Genomic DNA, 14,731 nt, shown 5'->3' with positions numbered 1-14,731 from the left:
ATCGCAGTCAAACCCACCCCCACCCCTCCAGTAGCAGTGGCGTCTCCTCCATCACAGAGACTGAATATCAATGGGAGGGTAGCTTTTAGGGAGTGAGCGGTGGAGGAGGGGGACAAATGCTCAGAGTCAGGGGCTAAGTGACAGGCAATGGTGTCCATTCAGGCAGTGAGTCGCAGCCACTCGCCCTCCGTCTTTTAATTAACAGTCTTTTCCACACTTCCTTCCCTTCCCTCCTCTCCTCTTGTCTGTTCTTCTGTCTACCCCTTCCCTCTCTAGCTGTCTCCCATCCTCTCCCCTTCTCTCTCTCCCCTGCGCTCTGAAGGACGGAGGTATTCCCACATTTCTCCGTTGCTATAGCAACACCGCATCGAGAACAGGAACGAGAGGACGCAGGGAGGAGGAGGAGGAGGAGGAGGAAGGGAGGATGGAGACATGGTGGTGGTAGGGAGTGAGGGGGAGGGGTGTGGAAGCGGCCTAAGATGAGGGGATGTGTGAACAATGCTAATGCTAATGTCAGCAGCAGCGACAGAGCAGCCAAAATGTTGGTGAATTCCGGTCTAGTCGCATCACGCTGGGCGCAGACTCACATGTCACTTCCACATTTGCATAATTGCCAGTGGGAATCTATTTGCTCTTTATGTTGCTGTGATCGCTGACGTCTTCCACAAAGTAATACTGTCTCCGCTTAGACATTTGACTCTTGTTGTGTTTCTCTGTGACATTGACCAACTCTGCCGAGCTCGAATCAGAGTTCTTGAACATCATTTGGGAACAAAAGCAACCAGATCAGTGTAAATCTAAATACAAGGCAGTTTGGAACTGAGCTGCTTCTTTTCTCAATTTCAATCGGCTCAAATCAATGCAGGTCAAAATAAGTACAGCAGCCGTGGAAAGACCAGAGCTATTTCATATCGATGTCATCATCCAATTCAATCAGGACGCAACGCAATCTCATTATCTCCACGTATATATCATAAGGCCTGAGAACAAAGCGTGTTGCATCAATATCCCAACATGTGAAGATAGCGAGCAGCAAAGCTCATGTGGCCTGCAGAGGAGTCAAAAGCCCACATTCTCTTCGTCTTCCCTCAGTACACGTGTTTGTCTGGCTTGACATGTTGTACAAAACTCAGTAGATACATGAGTACTGACTGAAATTAATATTCCTTCATACATGCCACATAGACGTATGAATACTTACCTAGAGTAATCTCCTGCATGTCAACTGTCTCGCTGTCCTCTCCTCTCAATCAATAACTCGTCTCTTGACGGCAATATTGTTTCCCCCATGGGACAAAAATGTCCTTCTTTAGGACAAAAGGAGGATAAGCAAGATGGGAGGAAGGGGATGGGAGAAATAGAAAGATGAGTTTGTTCTGTCTTCATATGTCATCGTTTTATCCATGCAAGGAATCGCCATGCCTTTCATTGAAATACCCGCTGGTCTCCTCCTGGGTAGAGAAAAGCCAAAACACTGTTGACAGACAGCGTGACAGGGCAGTTTTTGAGACATTGTGAAGCCATATCGTCCCACTTGTAAAGCAAAATATGAGTACAGGAAATCCACCATTTTGCTTTCAGTTATTGGCAAGCATTCTCTTCTGAATTCAGCTCTCATCTAATCTTATACTTGACTAAACAGTCGGTCAATACCAGATATAAAAACTAGTTTTAATGCCAAAAAAACACACTTTAAAGAGGACTGAAGCATTTCGCAGATTTTGTTAGATGAGAAGATTGATACTGCACCGATATCGTCTCGGTAGTTAAGTATGTAGCCAGCAGCTGGTTGGCTTAGCTCAACATAAAAACTGGAAACAGGGGGAAGCAGCTGTCTGAAGTTAAGAAAATACACCTACGAGCTCCTCTAAAGCAAATTACTATATTTCCCAAAATGACAACTCATGAGTGCCAGAGCTGACTATGTGAATATTACTGAAGCATCAACGGGGTAAGTAAAAGTCACGATACAATTCAGAGTGCCATAAAATGAAGACACCATTACCACGCACACAACATGAGCCAAGCAGAGTATAAACGTTACCCCTATCTGCAGTTATGGTAAATCAATACTCAGGTAAGTAACAACATCAGCGCAGTGCCTGAAAAGTGTGCTTGTGTGTGGGAGTGCACGCACTGGGGAACAATTTGATGGCGTGGGGAGATATTGATGCACAAACTGTTTTCTTTTTTGTCATTTCTGGTAACGAATGATTCGATTGCATTATAAAGTAGCTCATTACGCGCTGTGTTTTTTGAAACATTATTTTAGCATCAAGAGGGATATTTGTATCTCTGACCCATTGCTGTGTCATAGTAGGACTCATTTCATTTTTAAATCACTTTAAGGGTGAAAATGTAAGTTATGTAATAATACACATAAATAAAACTGATACACTTGAGAATGAGGAAAAATCCATCTAAGTCCAGACACGCCGCCATATACAACAGCAGCTGTGTTTCACACACACACACCTGAGCAGCATTTAGTGGGAAGAGACACAAACAGCTTTTTTCCGGGTGACATGCCTTGTTGGTCAGGTTGAGTGCTTTATACCCATAAGAGGTGAAGAACTGTCTGGGGTTACAAGGGCTCCTGAGTGCTTTCCAAGTACACTAGATACACTAGTACACGTATAGCCTCCCTAAAGTATGTTCGTGTATCCTCTCGCTTTGGATTATTAATTGAGATATTTGGGTGAGGAAGGAAACAATATTCCTAAATCCAAATGATCTGCTGCATGGCTCTTAGTGATATTGGGAGAAGAGAAGGAATCTAAATATAGATTGAAAGAAAAGCAAAGTATGTTCAGCACAGAATGAAAAAGCCCTCTGAGAATTCAGCAGCAAGCTCATAATTCACCAACATAGTTTCATGTAATAACAGTCAAAGGATGAATCAGAAGCCTTTAAATCAAAAGGCTTCTGGTTTCCTTTTATCAATCTAGGTGCAACTGGGTCACTGTCATCTTTTCCTCACACTTTCCACAATACTTTGGACTCTCAGTCTGAGCTAAGCCTGCTAACGGTTCTGCGTAGTCCATCCTCATAATAAACAATGCCTAAATAGGCCACAGAATCTATACTTGTTTTTTTTTTTGTGCAATGACTGCAGCCCACGCGGCCGCGGCGAACACACTACGCTCATGTTGAACACATGTTGTTGTTTTTTGCTGCAGCAGAAGTGTGAAGGAATAAAAAGCTGTCACATTTTCATGGCTCCTCGATCAGCGGAGATGCAGCCCACGGACTGGCACCTTTGCTTCACGGTGGAGTTCATGGCTGTCTGTGGGCCAGGGGAGCTGGGGAATCCCTGGAGAAACACACAGCTGGGAGGTTATTGCATTTGAAGGGAAAAGACAGCATCGGGAAAAGGAGAGGCTAGTGCGAGCACGGTAGATTTAAAAAAATAAAAAAATAAAAAAATTACTGCACCATAGGCTTGCAAAAGGAGACGTCAATGCACTGCTACATTTTCCAAATAGAAATCAGGTTTTGCTCTTTTCAATACACTACGTAGTTTGGAATAACAAGGTGGAGTTTATGTTGATAATCGTGTCTCCTGCAGTGGATATTGTTGTTTCATGCTGCAACGGCTAAAACCGGCATTTTTAAATTCCACCTTTTTTTTTTTATGAAAAATGACCCTTCTCCATCACATTACATCCATGTCTAGATCACAGAATGCTCTAAATGTATTTGCATTTGAGCATTTCTCTTTCATCTTCAGTGCATATGAATGCATTTTTTTTTCTTCTGCTGCACACACTCTGTGCTCACTTCACACCCCCCACTTCATATCACCCCTTTCAGACATGGCATATTGTGTATGTTTGTATGTATAAACTGAGGAACAGCAAAAAGCTGCAAAACACAGATAGTGCAGAACATGTAATATCTGTGTGTTACAGGTGTTTTTTTTTATTACAATCCTTGCGTTAAAGTCTTCAGAAAATACTACGATGTTATCATTATGTACTCTAGCTGTCTTTTCCATTGCTATTTCAGCACCTTTATTTCCAAGAAGTCTCATGGGGACTAAGGTCTTTGGGGACCGGAGTACAAGCCAAGTACAATTACATTCAAGAAAATAACTTTACAGAGTGCCTCAAATTCAATTCCCTGTGCTGTAAGGCCCACACATTTTCTCGAAACATATCATTCAAATTCACTGTCATGGTTGATGGCTGATGCATTTGTTGTTACATGAATCCCTTGAGGTTGCTGTTTCGTAACGAGGGTTGCGCTTGTACTGCGCAGGGGACATCTGTGATAGTCGACAGAGTTTCACCTCACCTCGGGCTTCTAAATAAGTTTCAAAATGTCAACTCTGGAACATGCAGATGAACTGAAGAAGAGAATACAACACAGTGAAGAAAAGCGGGATTTCAAGATAAGGACTGTAGTGATAATGATGTTATTGAAGATCTGCACATGAAAGCATAACAATGAGTTCGTGTGTTTGGTCTGGAGATGTCAGGAACAAAACCCCGAATGGACTGAGTTGATTTTACATTTGCAGTGCGAAGGAAATGTTGAACTATTCACTAAAGGATCTGATTTGTTGCCTTTTATTTGTCAAATTTGAAAATTCCCAACATATGCTAATAATCAAAAATGGCAGTGCGGGTTTATGTACAATTACATTAATGTAGCATGAAGGACCACTTGATTTATTACGGCGGTTGCCATGCTGCAGTGATTGCAGAAGGTTATACGTCTACACCCGCTGCTATAAATCAATTTGTTATTCGGATTTCAATCAGTAAGATCAGTTTGTGTTTGTTCATTTTTCATGATAGCAGTTTACAGTTCAAGAAATGTATCGAAAAACTGCTGACTCTTTGACAGTTTGTTAGCTGCTGGCACTGTTTTAAATTCCCTGGCCGCATTTGCTGTAATACCGTAACATTTGCACGGGCCTTTTATAAAACAAGCTACCAGCGATCACAATATAAGTCCAATATGACCTTATTTTGAAAGTGTGTGTCCTGTTTCCTGATCTGATAAATAAGTGTGAGAAGACAAAAAAAGATGAAGGAACAAAATACAGTGTAAACACAGTGAATGTTAGGACTTTGTTCATTCTGTTTTATAAAATTTCACGCAATAACTTATTTGAAACATCATCATCATGTTCAACTTCTGATTTAGTTTGTTGTGTTGCTCTGTTGGTTAAAATCACAACAAAGAATGAAAGTGACATAATGTTTCTAATAGCAGAATAACTCCTGACTGAAGTCACAGAAGTATAGCAAACAATGAAAGAATATACCTCTCAGTCATTGTATGACAGTCATTGAAGTGCAAGTGCAGCACATGTTGATTTTGCTATAATTGAAGAAATACACTCTTCTGCCACACTGTACCTGGATGAAGGCATGAAAAAAATGACATTTAATGACAATACATAAAGACCCAAATTGATAATATCACATACCGAGATACAACCAACAACTGGAAAATAAAATAGGAAACAAAACTACACAAAATTACTTTTTTCATAATTATTTTGTATGAAATAAATCGAATTCCTTCTAGAGCTTAACACTGTTCTCTCGCAAAAAGCTTTCAAAACAGACCCAGGTCATTTTTTTTACATTGTTTTATCAAACAGAACAGCTTACCTTTAAAAGACCAAAAGGTCAGTCCATTTTCTTGTCTTGCAATGTGGTGTCTCAGATTTGATAATCCTTTTCATTAAGGAGCTTTGCTTCCAACAGAACAAGAAATGTCATCTGGGCTGAAGCATCCATTATAAGCAACGGATGGTGCAGAGGATACACACAATGCCAGTACTCCATCTGTAGCCAAACTGCATCAATTCAACACCATATACTATATAAAACAGTGAGGTACAGTTGCCCAATATGCACATGTTCAGATTCTACTCCCAAGCTTGTGATCTTCATTAAAAGTGGTCACACTGCTGCAGAATGAGCCTCCTTTTAAATCGCATCAATCATGTACAATGGCAGCCACTATACGAAGATGTAACAAAACGCTTCTGCATTTCCTCAAAATGTTAATAATAATGATGATAATTGTGTTACATGTTGCATGTAACGGATGTCCAGAGGTATGAAAGGAACATTTCTGTGCCCATTCGGTGAGTGACCATCGTAATAAAACACTGCCAAAGCGGCGTTCAGGTAAAAAAAGACTTGTTCCACAGTTAACATGCAGCAATGCACCCTCACACGCGGCACACGGGGAGATATCTAGTATGCTCTTTCAAATCTGACGGCAGAGCCACCAAATGTAGCACATCAAGGGAGCGGCCCATATGTTGTGTCTTTAGCCTTCATTTATATTCTATTTGTGTCTCTGTGGGGCTACAGTTGAACCCTGCCCACTCGATCTGTTTGCGGGGTTGCAACACATTTACATTTACGATGCTTCTCGATGAGATTCACGACATAAAACACCAAGTTGAGAAAACTGTCATTTAGACATACTGAGTTGTTTGATCAATGAGTTTACATGTGGCATCGCAAGTATAACCAGGCATTTTATCAGAGATCATTAAGCAGGATGAACGTGAACGTGTGCATTGATGCAGAAGATGTTCCTTTCATGAAACATGAAATCCTTTCAATTAACCTCTGTGACAGTGCATTCTGGGTGGGTTTTGTCTGATACCATCACTCGTATTATCATCACTATTATTAGTATTCCATAGTGTCCTCTTTGTCCAATAAGTGTGGGCTTGTTGACAAGAAAAAACATCATCAATCACATGAAACAGCTCCTATATATAAGCAATGCAGTTGTGATGGAGGGTTGCAACAGAAGAAAAACCCAACAAAATCTCATACAGAGCCGCATTACAGTCGAAAACCTTGTTGATAATACTATCTCAGGTACATTTATCTGGAATAACTGGTCCAGTTTGTGCTCAAATTGCAAAAAACATTTTAAGTTCCTGCTTGATAATTATAAAAAAAGAGATAATTTATTTATTATACTTCTTTTCTCAATTATTCTACCGATTTCCAGACTAGCACAAGAGAACCACCATCGGAGAAGCATACTGAAGTCTAATTTCAGACAAAAGCGCCTTCGTTAAGAATAACTTATCATCTAGTTCTGTTAAAAACACTCGTTTCAAAACCAGTCGTGTCTGTGGAACATCTAAAAGCCTCTCTGAACATGTTAATAAAGCAGCACCAATCATTACCAGGATGACTAATGGCTAAACCACAAACCATACATTCAATCCAGGTTTAGCACAGAGGCCTGCATAATGTCTCACTCTTTACTAATGTGGTTGCCATATTGACCCGCCACAACCCAATATATGATTGATTTATTTCACACGTAATGATACATGGCTAGACAACTGTACACATTATATCAAACTAACAAAAATAAAGAAATACATCGTTGAAACGCAAGAAGCGTAAATGGCATTTAACATATGAAAGTTACACTGTAAAAAGGTGGATCTTACAATTGTCATACAACCAGACATTATTATTATTAATATACTGTACATTTCCATTCATTCCAATCATCCTAAGATGGATGTTTAATCCCTTCTTGAATGCTGCTGCAGAGAGATGTCTCATCATCCTTATGACAGCATTTTATGGCATGATTATGGTAACCGAGCAAGGAGGTCATATCAAATTCCTCTCTAAAAGCAAATATCTGGCTACTGATCTGATTCAAATAACACATTGTCAACACTTTATTTTACCCATACAGGTCTTTGCAATGGGTTAGCTTTCCGTGTTTGTGGAACATCGTTTTAACAATTATTTGATGCTGGCATTTAAGTATCAGAATTGTCAATTCAAATACCAAGTAGCTGGCTTTTACAAAATACATAATACACTCTCAGAACACAAAAGTTTGTCATGATTATTACTGAAGCAACAGAAAAAAGTTTGTCAAACAGAGATCTGCATTTACTGTTCTACAACCTAAATGGACTTAATGTCACAAAGCCAATTCAAAGATTCACAATAAGTGTTGCAATTGAGCCCTTATGTTTCTGAGAAGTAGCCAAACTTAAAACATAACCAACCTCCACTATCACCGGCCCTGATTATCCACAAAGAAACAAACTACATCCACCCCAGAATATCTCTGCATCGGAGTCTGCAATGATACATATTTAAATGAAAATATATTTATATAATTTGTGGATTTTTCACAGTAGTTTGTACTGCACTGTACCTTTTTGTCCATCTATTTATGCCTACATAATTGTCACCTTCAGGGAGTCTGTTGAGTCACTTGAGAGAGAGTGTGACTTGTGTTTTGTGTGGAAGAAAAATGTCTCTTGGATTTTGTTCTGTAATATCTCCGATCTTCAGTGTGGTAAGTGCTGTGCATGTCTTTCATCTCTACTGGCCAACAACGATTTGGGGACTGATTACTCCTAAAGGCTAGTTTTTCCCTATGAGAACACAGCTTGTAGAAACTGCAAAAAACATTTGCTTTGGCACAGATTTACATTGTAGCAATGTCCATTCCTTGATCTCCATGGCCATGATCGTTACTACAAACACAAGTGGCCCATTGTGGTAATCCTTGGCTCAGTACACTGTCACGGATAAGTCTATGTGTTTGCGTATTGCCGTGTCAGTCTATCCTCTCTCCTGGTGTAATGTCAATGCACTCTAGTGTCTAATCATTCCGCGCATGAACCCAACATCAATCCCCTCTCTGTCTCCAACTTTTGCTCACTCTCTCTCTATACTCTCGCTTTTGTTTTTAGATCTGAGTCTCTTGGACGTTTTCCTTTGAGTTCCCCTTGAAGAGAAGTGGCTCCATTTGGGGATTCTGGTGTTGGCCCATGAAACCCTTGATCGATCCGTGTAAGCCCATGGTAGGCATGGGGAGAGACATCGGCAGCGGTGGGGACATAGAACAGGGGTGGATGTTGGTGCCATTGCCGGATGAGGAGAGCATATTAGATGTAGAGATTGGGACTGACGTACAGGAGATGGGGATATCCTGGAGTTGCTGGTTCTTGCTATTGAGCATCATCCCTGGTCCCATCCCGTCGGAGCCAAGACTAAGACCCATCACGTTGTTGTTGAAATGATGGGTCTTGTAGTAATGGTTGAGAGTATCTGAGCGACCAATATTGGGGAGGTTGACTATTTCTGGATGATGTCTCCTTAGGGTTCCTTCTCCACTGCCAGAATTCATTGTTGAACCGCCTGAGATGCCACTCCCGGCCCCGGCTCCAATCTCATCTTCTACGTTGACAATCTCGATGGCTCTGGCAGGGCCGTGGTGCTTGTGTAGCTGGTGCTGCTTACGCAGTTTATAGAATACGACCAACATTACAGCTGCCATAAAGGTAATGGCCACGAAGCAACCTATGATGATCTTAGTTGTTTTCATTACATCATCTAGGCCTGGAATGTTAGTTACATCCATTATGGACACAGTCACTGCATTTTCAGTGGCTCTGTTGGCTCGTGGGGAGAGTGAGGAAAGAGACGAGAGAGAAGGCGATATAGTGATACCAGGTCGGCCCTCTAACACTCCTCTTTGGCCAGTAGGATTCGGAAAATCTATGAACGTCTCGTTAATATACTGTCTTGCTGAGTTTTCCTCGTCTCCTCTCACTGTCTCCACTGTTTCCACAGTGACAGTGGTGAAATAGCTGTAGCTGTCTCTGGGGTCTGAAGCAGACACATTGAGCACGGCGGTCGCAGTGGTGTTTCCCGCGGAGTTGGTTACCATGCAAGTGTACTGCCCTGTGTCTTGCACGGTCACGTTTGTGAAGTTCAGTGTTCCGTCATGAAGCACTGAGATCCGTACTCGGTATGATCCGTGGGTCATCAGAGTGCCATTCGGAGTGAACCAATTCACAGAGGTCATCGAGGTTCCAGTACGACATTTCAGCTCAGCAGCCATGCCCTCAGTGACATTGAGGTCAGTGGGCGGCTCAACAATCACTGGGGCATAGCAGGTGAAGTGGCTCTGGTCTAGTTCCCCAATGTATTTGCCTTTTATACCTGGGGGCGCGTGGCATCGAGCACAACACGTGGTGTTGCTGGGAACTGTTTCTTTCAGCCACCAGCTGAGCCACAGAACATCACAGTTGCAGACCCAAGGGTTGTGGTTTAGATGTACCCTCTCCAACTGGTGCAAAGGGGTGAAGAGGTCATGGGGCAGGGAATGCAGGGAGTTGTGGGAGAGGTTGAGCTCCTCCAAGTTTTTGAGGTCATCAAAAGCATTGCGTTCAATGACTGACACTCTGGAGTGCATTAGCCACAGCTTGCGAAGCGACACTAGGCCCTGGAAGGATCCAGGCCTGACTATCCCCAGCTGGTTCCCTGACAGCTCCAACTCCTCCAGTCGTACTAGTGGGGTGAGGTTAGGGATGTCCTTCAAGCCGCACATGCCGAGATTCAAGAAGCGTAAGTTGACCAGACCTTCGAAGGCAGCCTCTGATATGAAATCCAGCTTCCTGAGTTCCCCTAGATCGAGACGGCGTAATGAGGGAACACGGTGAAAGGCAAATGCCGGCAGTGTCTCGATGGGGTTGTTTCGTAGCCATAGTTCCCTTAGCTTGCTGAGGTACTCAAAGGCTTGTGATGGTACCACTGTGAGACGGTTGTCAAAAAGCTCAAGCGTGTTGAGGTTGGGAAGGCCATTGAAAGCTCCCACCTCAATTTGCCGGATGTGGTTCTTGGAGAGCTGGAGGATTTCCAAATGCCGCAGGTGTTTAAATGTGTCAGACTTGATCACCTGGTGTGGAAACAAAAACACAGAGGCATGTTGTAGCAACATCAGAATTACCGCTGTCAACATATATCAATTCAGTCTGAATGCATTGTCGGTTTGAAGACAAAGTCATATTTACCTGGATTGTGTTCTCTTGTAGATTGAGGTATCTTGTGTTCTCTGAAATACTTTCTGGGACTTGATCTAAACTCTTCCTTGTACAGATGACACGGCTCGCCTGATTGGAGCAGGTACAAGGACTGGGGCACACGGGTGCTGCCTCTGTCAGCTGTGGTCCATGGTTGTGAAACCACAACAAAAGCTGGACCAACCAGAGGAGGGGGGAAGGGGTACAGGGGCTGGTCACCATGACAGCACGCATGGCAACTGAGTCATGACCCACCCCTATTGCTATGAAGTTGATAAGTCACCTCCAAACAGGGGGATTTAAGTGCTTATCTTGATATTCATATTTTATGCTTGTATTCTGTTTTTCTCTTTCAAGCAGTCAGTTTAAAAATGGAGAGGGGAAAGCCTAATGTTATATTAAACACTCTATCATTAATAGATTCTTATTTTACTCTGCTCATGCTTTTTTGACAATCAAACTCCTTGTTCTTTTCAACAACTCATTTTAGGGAACTCTGTATCATTTGTTCCCATGACAATTATTAGAATAGAAATCCAATTTGGGGGAGGGTTTGCTCTTGGATGTGTTGTCTCTGTTGATGCTGTTGCTTCTCACTGTAGGGGGGAGAGAGAAAAGGAGAGAGAGGAAGGAGGTCAAGTAAGTGCACAGTGCAGTAGCTTTCAGATATTAGCCTAACACATACATGCATGTATTCCTAGAACTGAATTTAAATCTCAAAATGTTACAATGCCCGATATCGCCAGTGTGTGACGAGCTGGATCAGGCTTGTTTTTCTAAAAAGGGTCCTCTCAAATTGTGGCCTGTAGACGAACTGGTGAGTCAGCTGCCATTTTCTTCATCGGTTGAACTTAACATCATGGGTCATGGTCTGAAATGGCCACAAATTTCTCAAACACCAAGCTGGGTCGCAAGTGCTGCAGCAGACCCATTAGGATGTCAGTCTCACTGTCCACTTTATGATACTGCTATGCTTCTAGTCAGATACATACAAGTCGAGTCTCACATTTAAAATTGGGCCAAGATGTTGAATGCAATTACAACTGCTGTTGGGATTCATCTAGACCTAAGGTTAACGCAGACATTCGTGCAATCCATCACGAGGCAGCAGCAGTAATCTAGCAATTAAGATATGAAGGAATTAATTACTGAAATGTTACTGCGATGCACATGCTGTGTACAATGCAAATTAAGGCAAGATCCCTAGCAACTAAAGTTGATGAACCAAAAATGAAAAGGAAAACTAGATTGTGAATAAAGTAAATGAAGGATGATGGAAAAATTACCTTTCGGGCTTTTGTTATACCTAAATGAGTGTCTGTGTGTCTTTGGTTAAGAGGGTGTCGCACAGAAATGGCTGCAAGCGTCAGCAGACTCACTAAATTTAGAGAAAAGGTTTGGCTGTTTCCCTTTCAGTGATTAGAGGAAGAAAGTGTTGATTGTTTTCAAAGCACGTTATGTTCGACTCTCGCAGTCACAAGCCTGTGCTGTCTGTTGAAAACACATAACATCTCTGTTCCCCGTCACTTACATGACCGCTGTGTTGCCCTTATTGTTTTTCACATCGGATAACTCTTGGGATACATTTTTCCAAATGATTTCCTTCTCTAATAAACAGGTTGTTTTTCAAAAAGGCTCCATGGCGGTGCTCAGCATCGCCTCTCCTATGCAGCGACGATGCATGCGCTCCTAGAAACACGGTTGCTGTGGCAACCTGCTCCCTCACCATCTTGTGTTTTTACTGTCCAGTGCCCTATTCCACATTACTGTGTTTAGCTGAGTCTCATGAACATTCGCTGTTCAAAACTGATCAGCAGCACGTTTGCGGTCCGAATTAGCTTATATTTGACGTCACGCTAAAGGATTATTCACAACACTTTGTGTTACACTTGATATAAAATAAACAGTGTTTACTCAGTAGATACCTTTATCTAGAGGAATATAAATTGAATATATTTGAAAATATACATTCACATAAGTGCAGGGAGACCTGAGAAAGCACACATTTGAACCTTGGCCTTCAATATCACAACACATTTGCCATGAATCTTAATATCTACAAGGTCTGAGGATTCAGTCTTTATTAAAAACAGCTCTGATAACTTTTAAAGCAGCTATTATAGAAGCTCATAAGGGAGTGTATGCTAAAAAATAGACTTTTTAGATGCCCTGTTCTTCCCACAGACGCTCTCTCTCTCTGTAACTGCCACAGAGAAATAACAACACATTACCCAACTCCAACGTGAGAATGTAGTTTCATGGATAAATGCAAAACCGAAACGTTAACTGTATGCAGCCCATTTGCAGCACTCCTCATTACGGTGTTCTTTGCACTGCCGTCCTTCCCTGAAGAGTCTCCGTCTCATTCCCCATCCAGCAGGTTATTGTGCATTTCAATAATCGGACTAAATTGAAAATAAAATGTTTTCTCCCAGACGCCAGAATAGTATGTGATCCAGGCTGCACGGTTTGATCGCTACAACGTTTAACAGAACATGATTCATGGAAGCATCAAAACAGAACGTCATTAATGTCTCGCTGCGAGAATTGATCATACCAGTGCCCTCAGAAGAGTATTTGTTTTCATTTTTTACACTGTTATGTTCTACTTTTTGCATGGGGCTGTGTCAAAAATATTAGCAGGTGAATGTGATTTCAAGAAAGCCATTCCATTGTCTTTCCTGCTACTTCCACCATTCCTGAAATTTACAAATACAGAGGTGATGGTTTGCTTTAAATCTAAGATATGAGCAGTTGTATTCAGCAACGATTCATTCTGTTGCTGTAAAAATGAAAACTTGTTTTCTCCATTGCATTCACGGAAAGATTCATTTCCCATCAGACAAAAGCATTTGGCAGTTGTCACCAATGAGTCGTATGCATTTTTATTCCTCGATATAGCTTTGGAGAAGTACAAAAAGTACATTGTGTAGTAAAATTCACAGGCGTAAAAAAACAGACAGGGTAGAGGGAGAGACCTTGAATCTGCCAGCGGGACGCCTGTTGCCTTGACCTCCCATTGTCAAGTTCTCAAGGAACAACAACAGCACACAACAGCTATATTTTTAGATGATAACACCTTCACTCATCTGAGGGCCAGTTCCTTCGCCAGAGGCCTTCATCCTCATCGTTGTGCAAAATGTGTTTCCTTTAGGCTCATGACGTGGTTCAGACGTCGGCTGCATTGTATTTCTTTTCCAAACCAATTTCACTCAAAGGTATTTCTCTTTCTTGATCTTAGTCGCTTTTCCCATGTCAAGAGCAGATTGCCACCATGTCGGTATTGATTATTCGATCAGGCCTGAGAAAGCGCTCAGTCGTGAAAAGACAAATTAGCTGCAAGCTGCTGACCAATTGCTACAAACCAATCGCATCATCGTAAGCGCCTGGTTGTGTCAATGCCGATGCTCTCCTCAACAGAATCATCAAGGTTTATGAAGAGGCAAGAACCGTGGCGTTGTTTTCAATAAACACCGAGGCTCAGGGCTGTGGGACGCTTCCTGTGTGCCTGCAAGGCCCAATTAGACCTCGTGCATTTACAGATGGTCGAGATGAACACAAAGCCACACAGCTGCAGCAGGGCCAACATCATCTGCTGTAACTATGACAACACTAGATTGATTCAGGACGTGGGAATCGGGGTAGAATTGGGACACATTTAACAACTGGCACTTTAAAGAAAGGGAAAATTGCAGCTTCATGCCGAATCTTTTCTCATACTTTTCTCATACACTTTCATCTGATGACAGTTTTATTTTCTGATATGGGAAAAATAAACAGCCATAACCTGACCGCCCCTCCTACAGTCGCAACCTCGAATCTGCAATCTCTGCTGATTTTATAGCCTGTAGCATTATATCTCCTACAATTCAACAGAATGGCCTTATT

At 42.0% G+C, this 14,731-nt stretch overlaps 1 protein-coding gene across 1 annotated transcript; it reads right to left on the bottom strand.

Annotated features, from left to right (window-relative positions):
* Positions 1-8,697: 8,697 nt before the first annotated feature.
* lrrc4bb (leucine rich repeat containing 4Bb) lies at positions 8,698-11,077 on the bottom strand (the record flags this gene model as incomplete). Its single annotated transcript, XM_079293161.1, has 2 exons — positions 8,698-10,719; positions 10,835-11,077. 2 exons carry the CDS (start codon positions 11,075-11,077, stop codon positions 8,725-8,727), a joined length of 2,238 nt encoding a protein of 745 aa, XP_079149287.1. The 3' UTR covers positions 8,698-8,724.
* Positions 11,078-14,731: the final 3,654 nt, after the last annotated feature.

The sequence above is a fragment of the Melanostigma gelatinosum genome (assembly GCF_949748355.1).
Source record: "Melanostigma gelatinosum genome assembly, chromosome: 21".
NCBI lineage: Eukaryota > Metazoa > Chordata > Actinopteri > Perciformes > Zoarcidae > Melanostigma > Melanostigma gelatinosum.
Note: the sequence above shows the minus strand (reverse complement) of the source record. Positions and strands in the feature narration are given on the sequence as shown.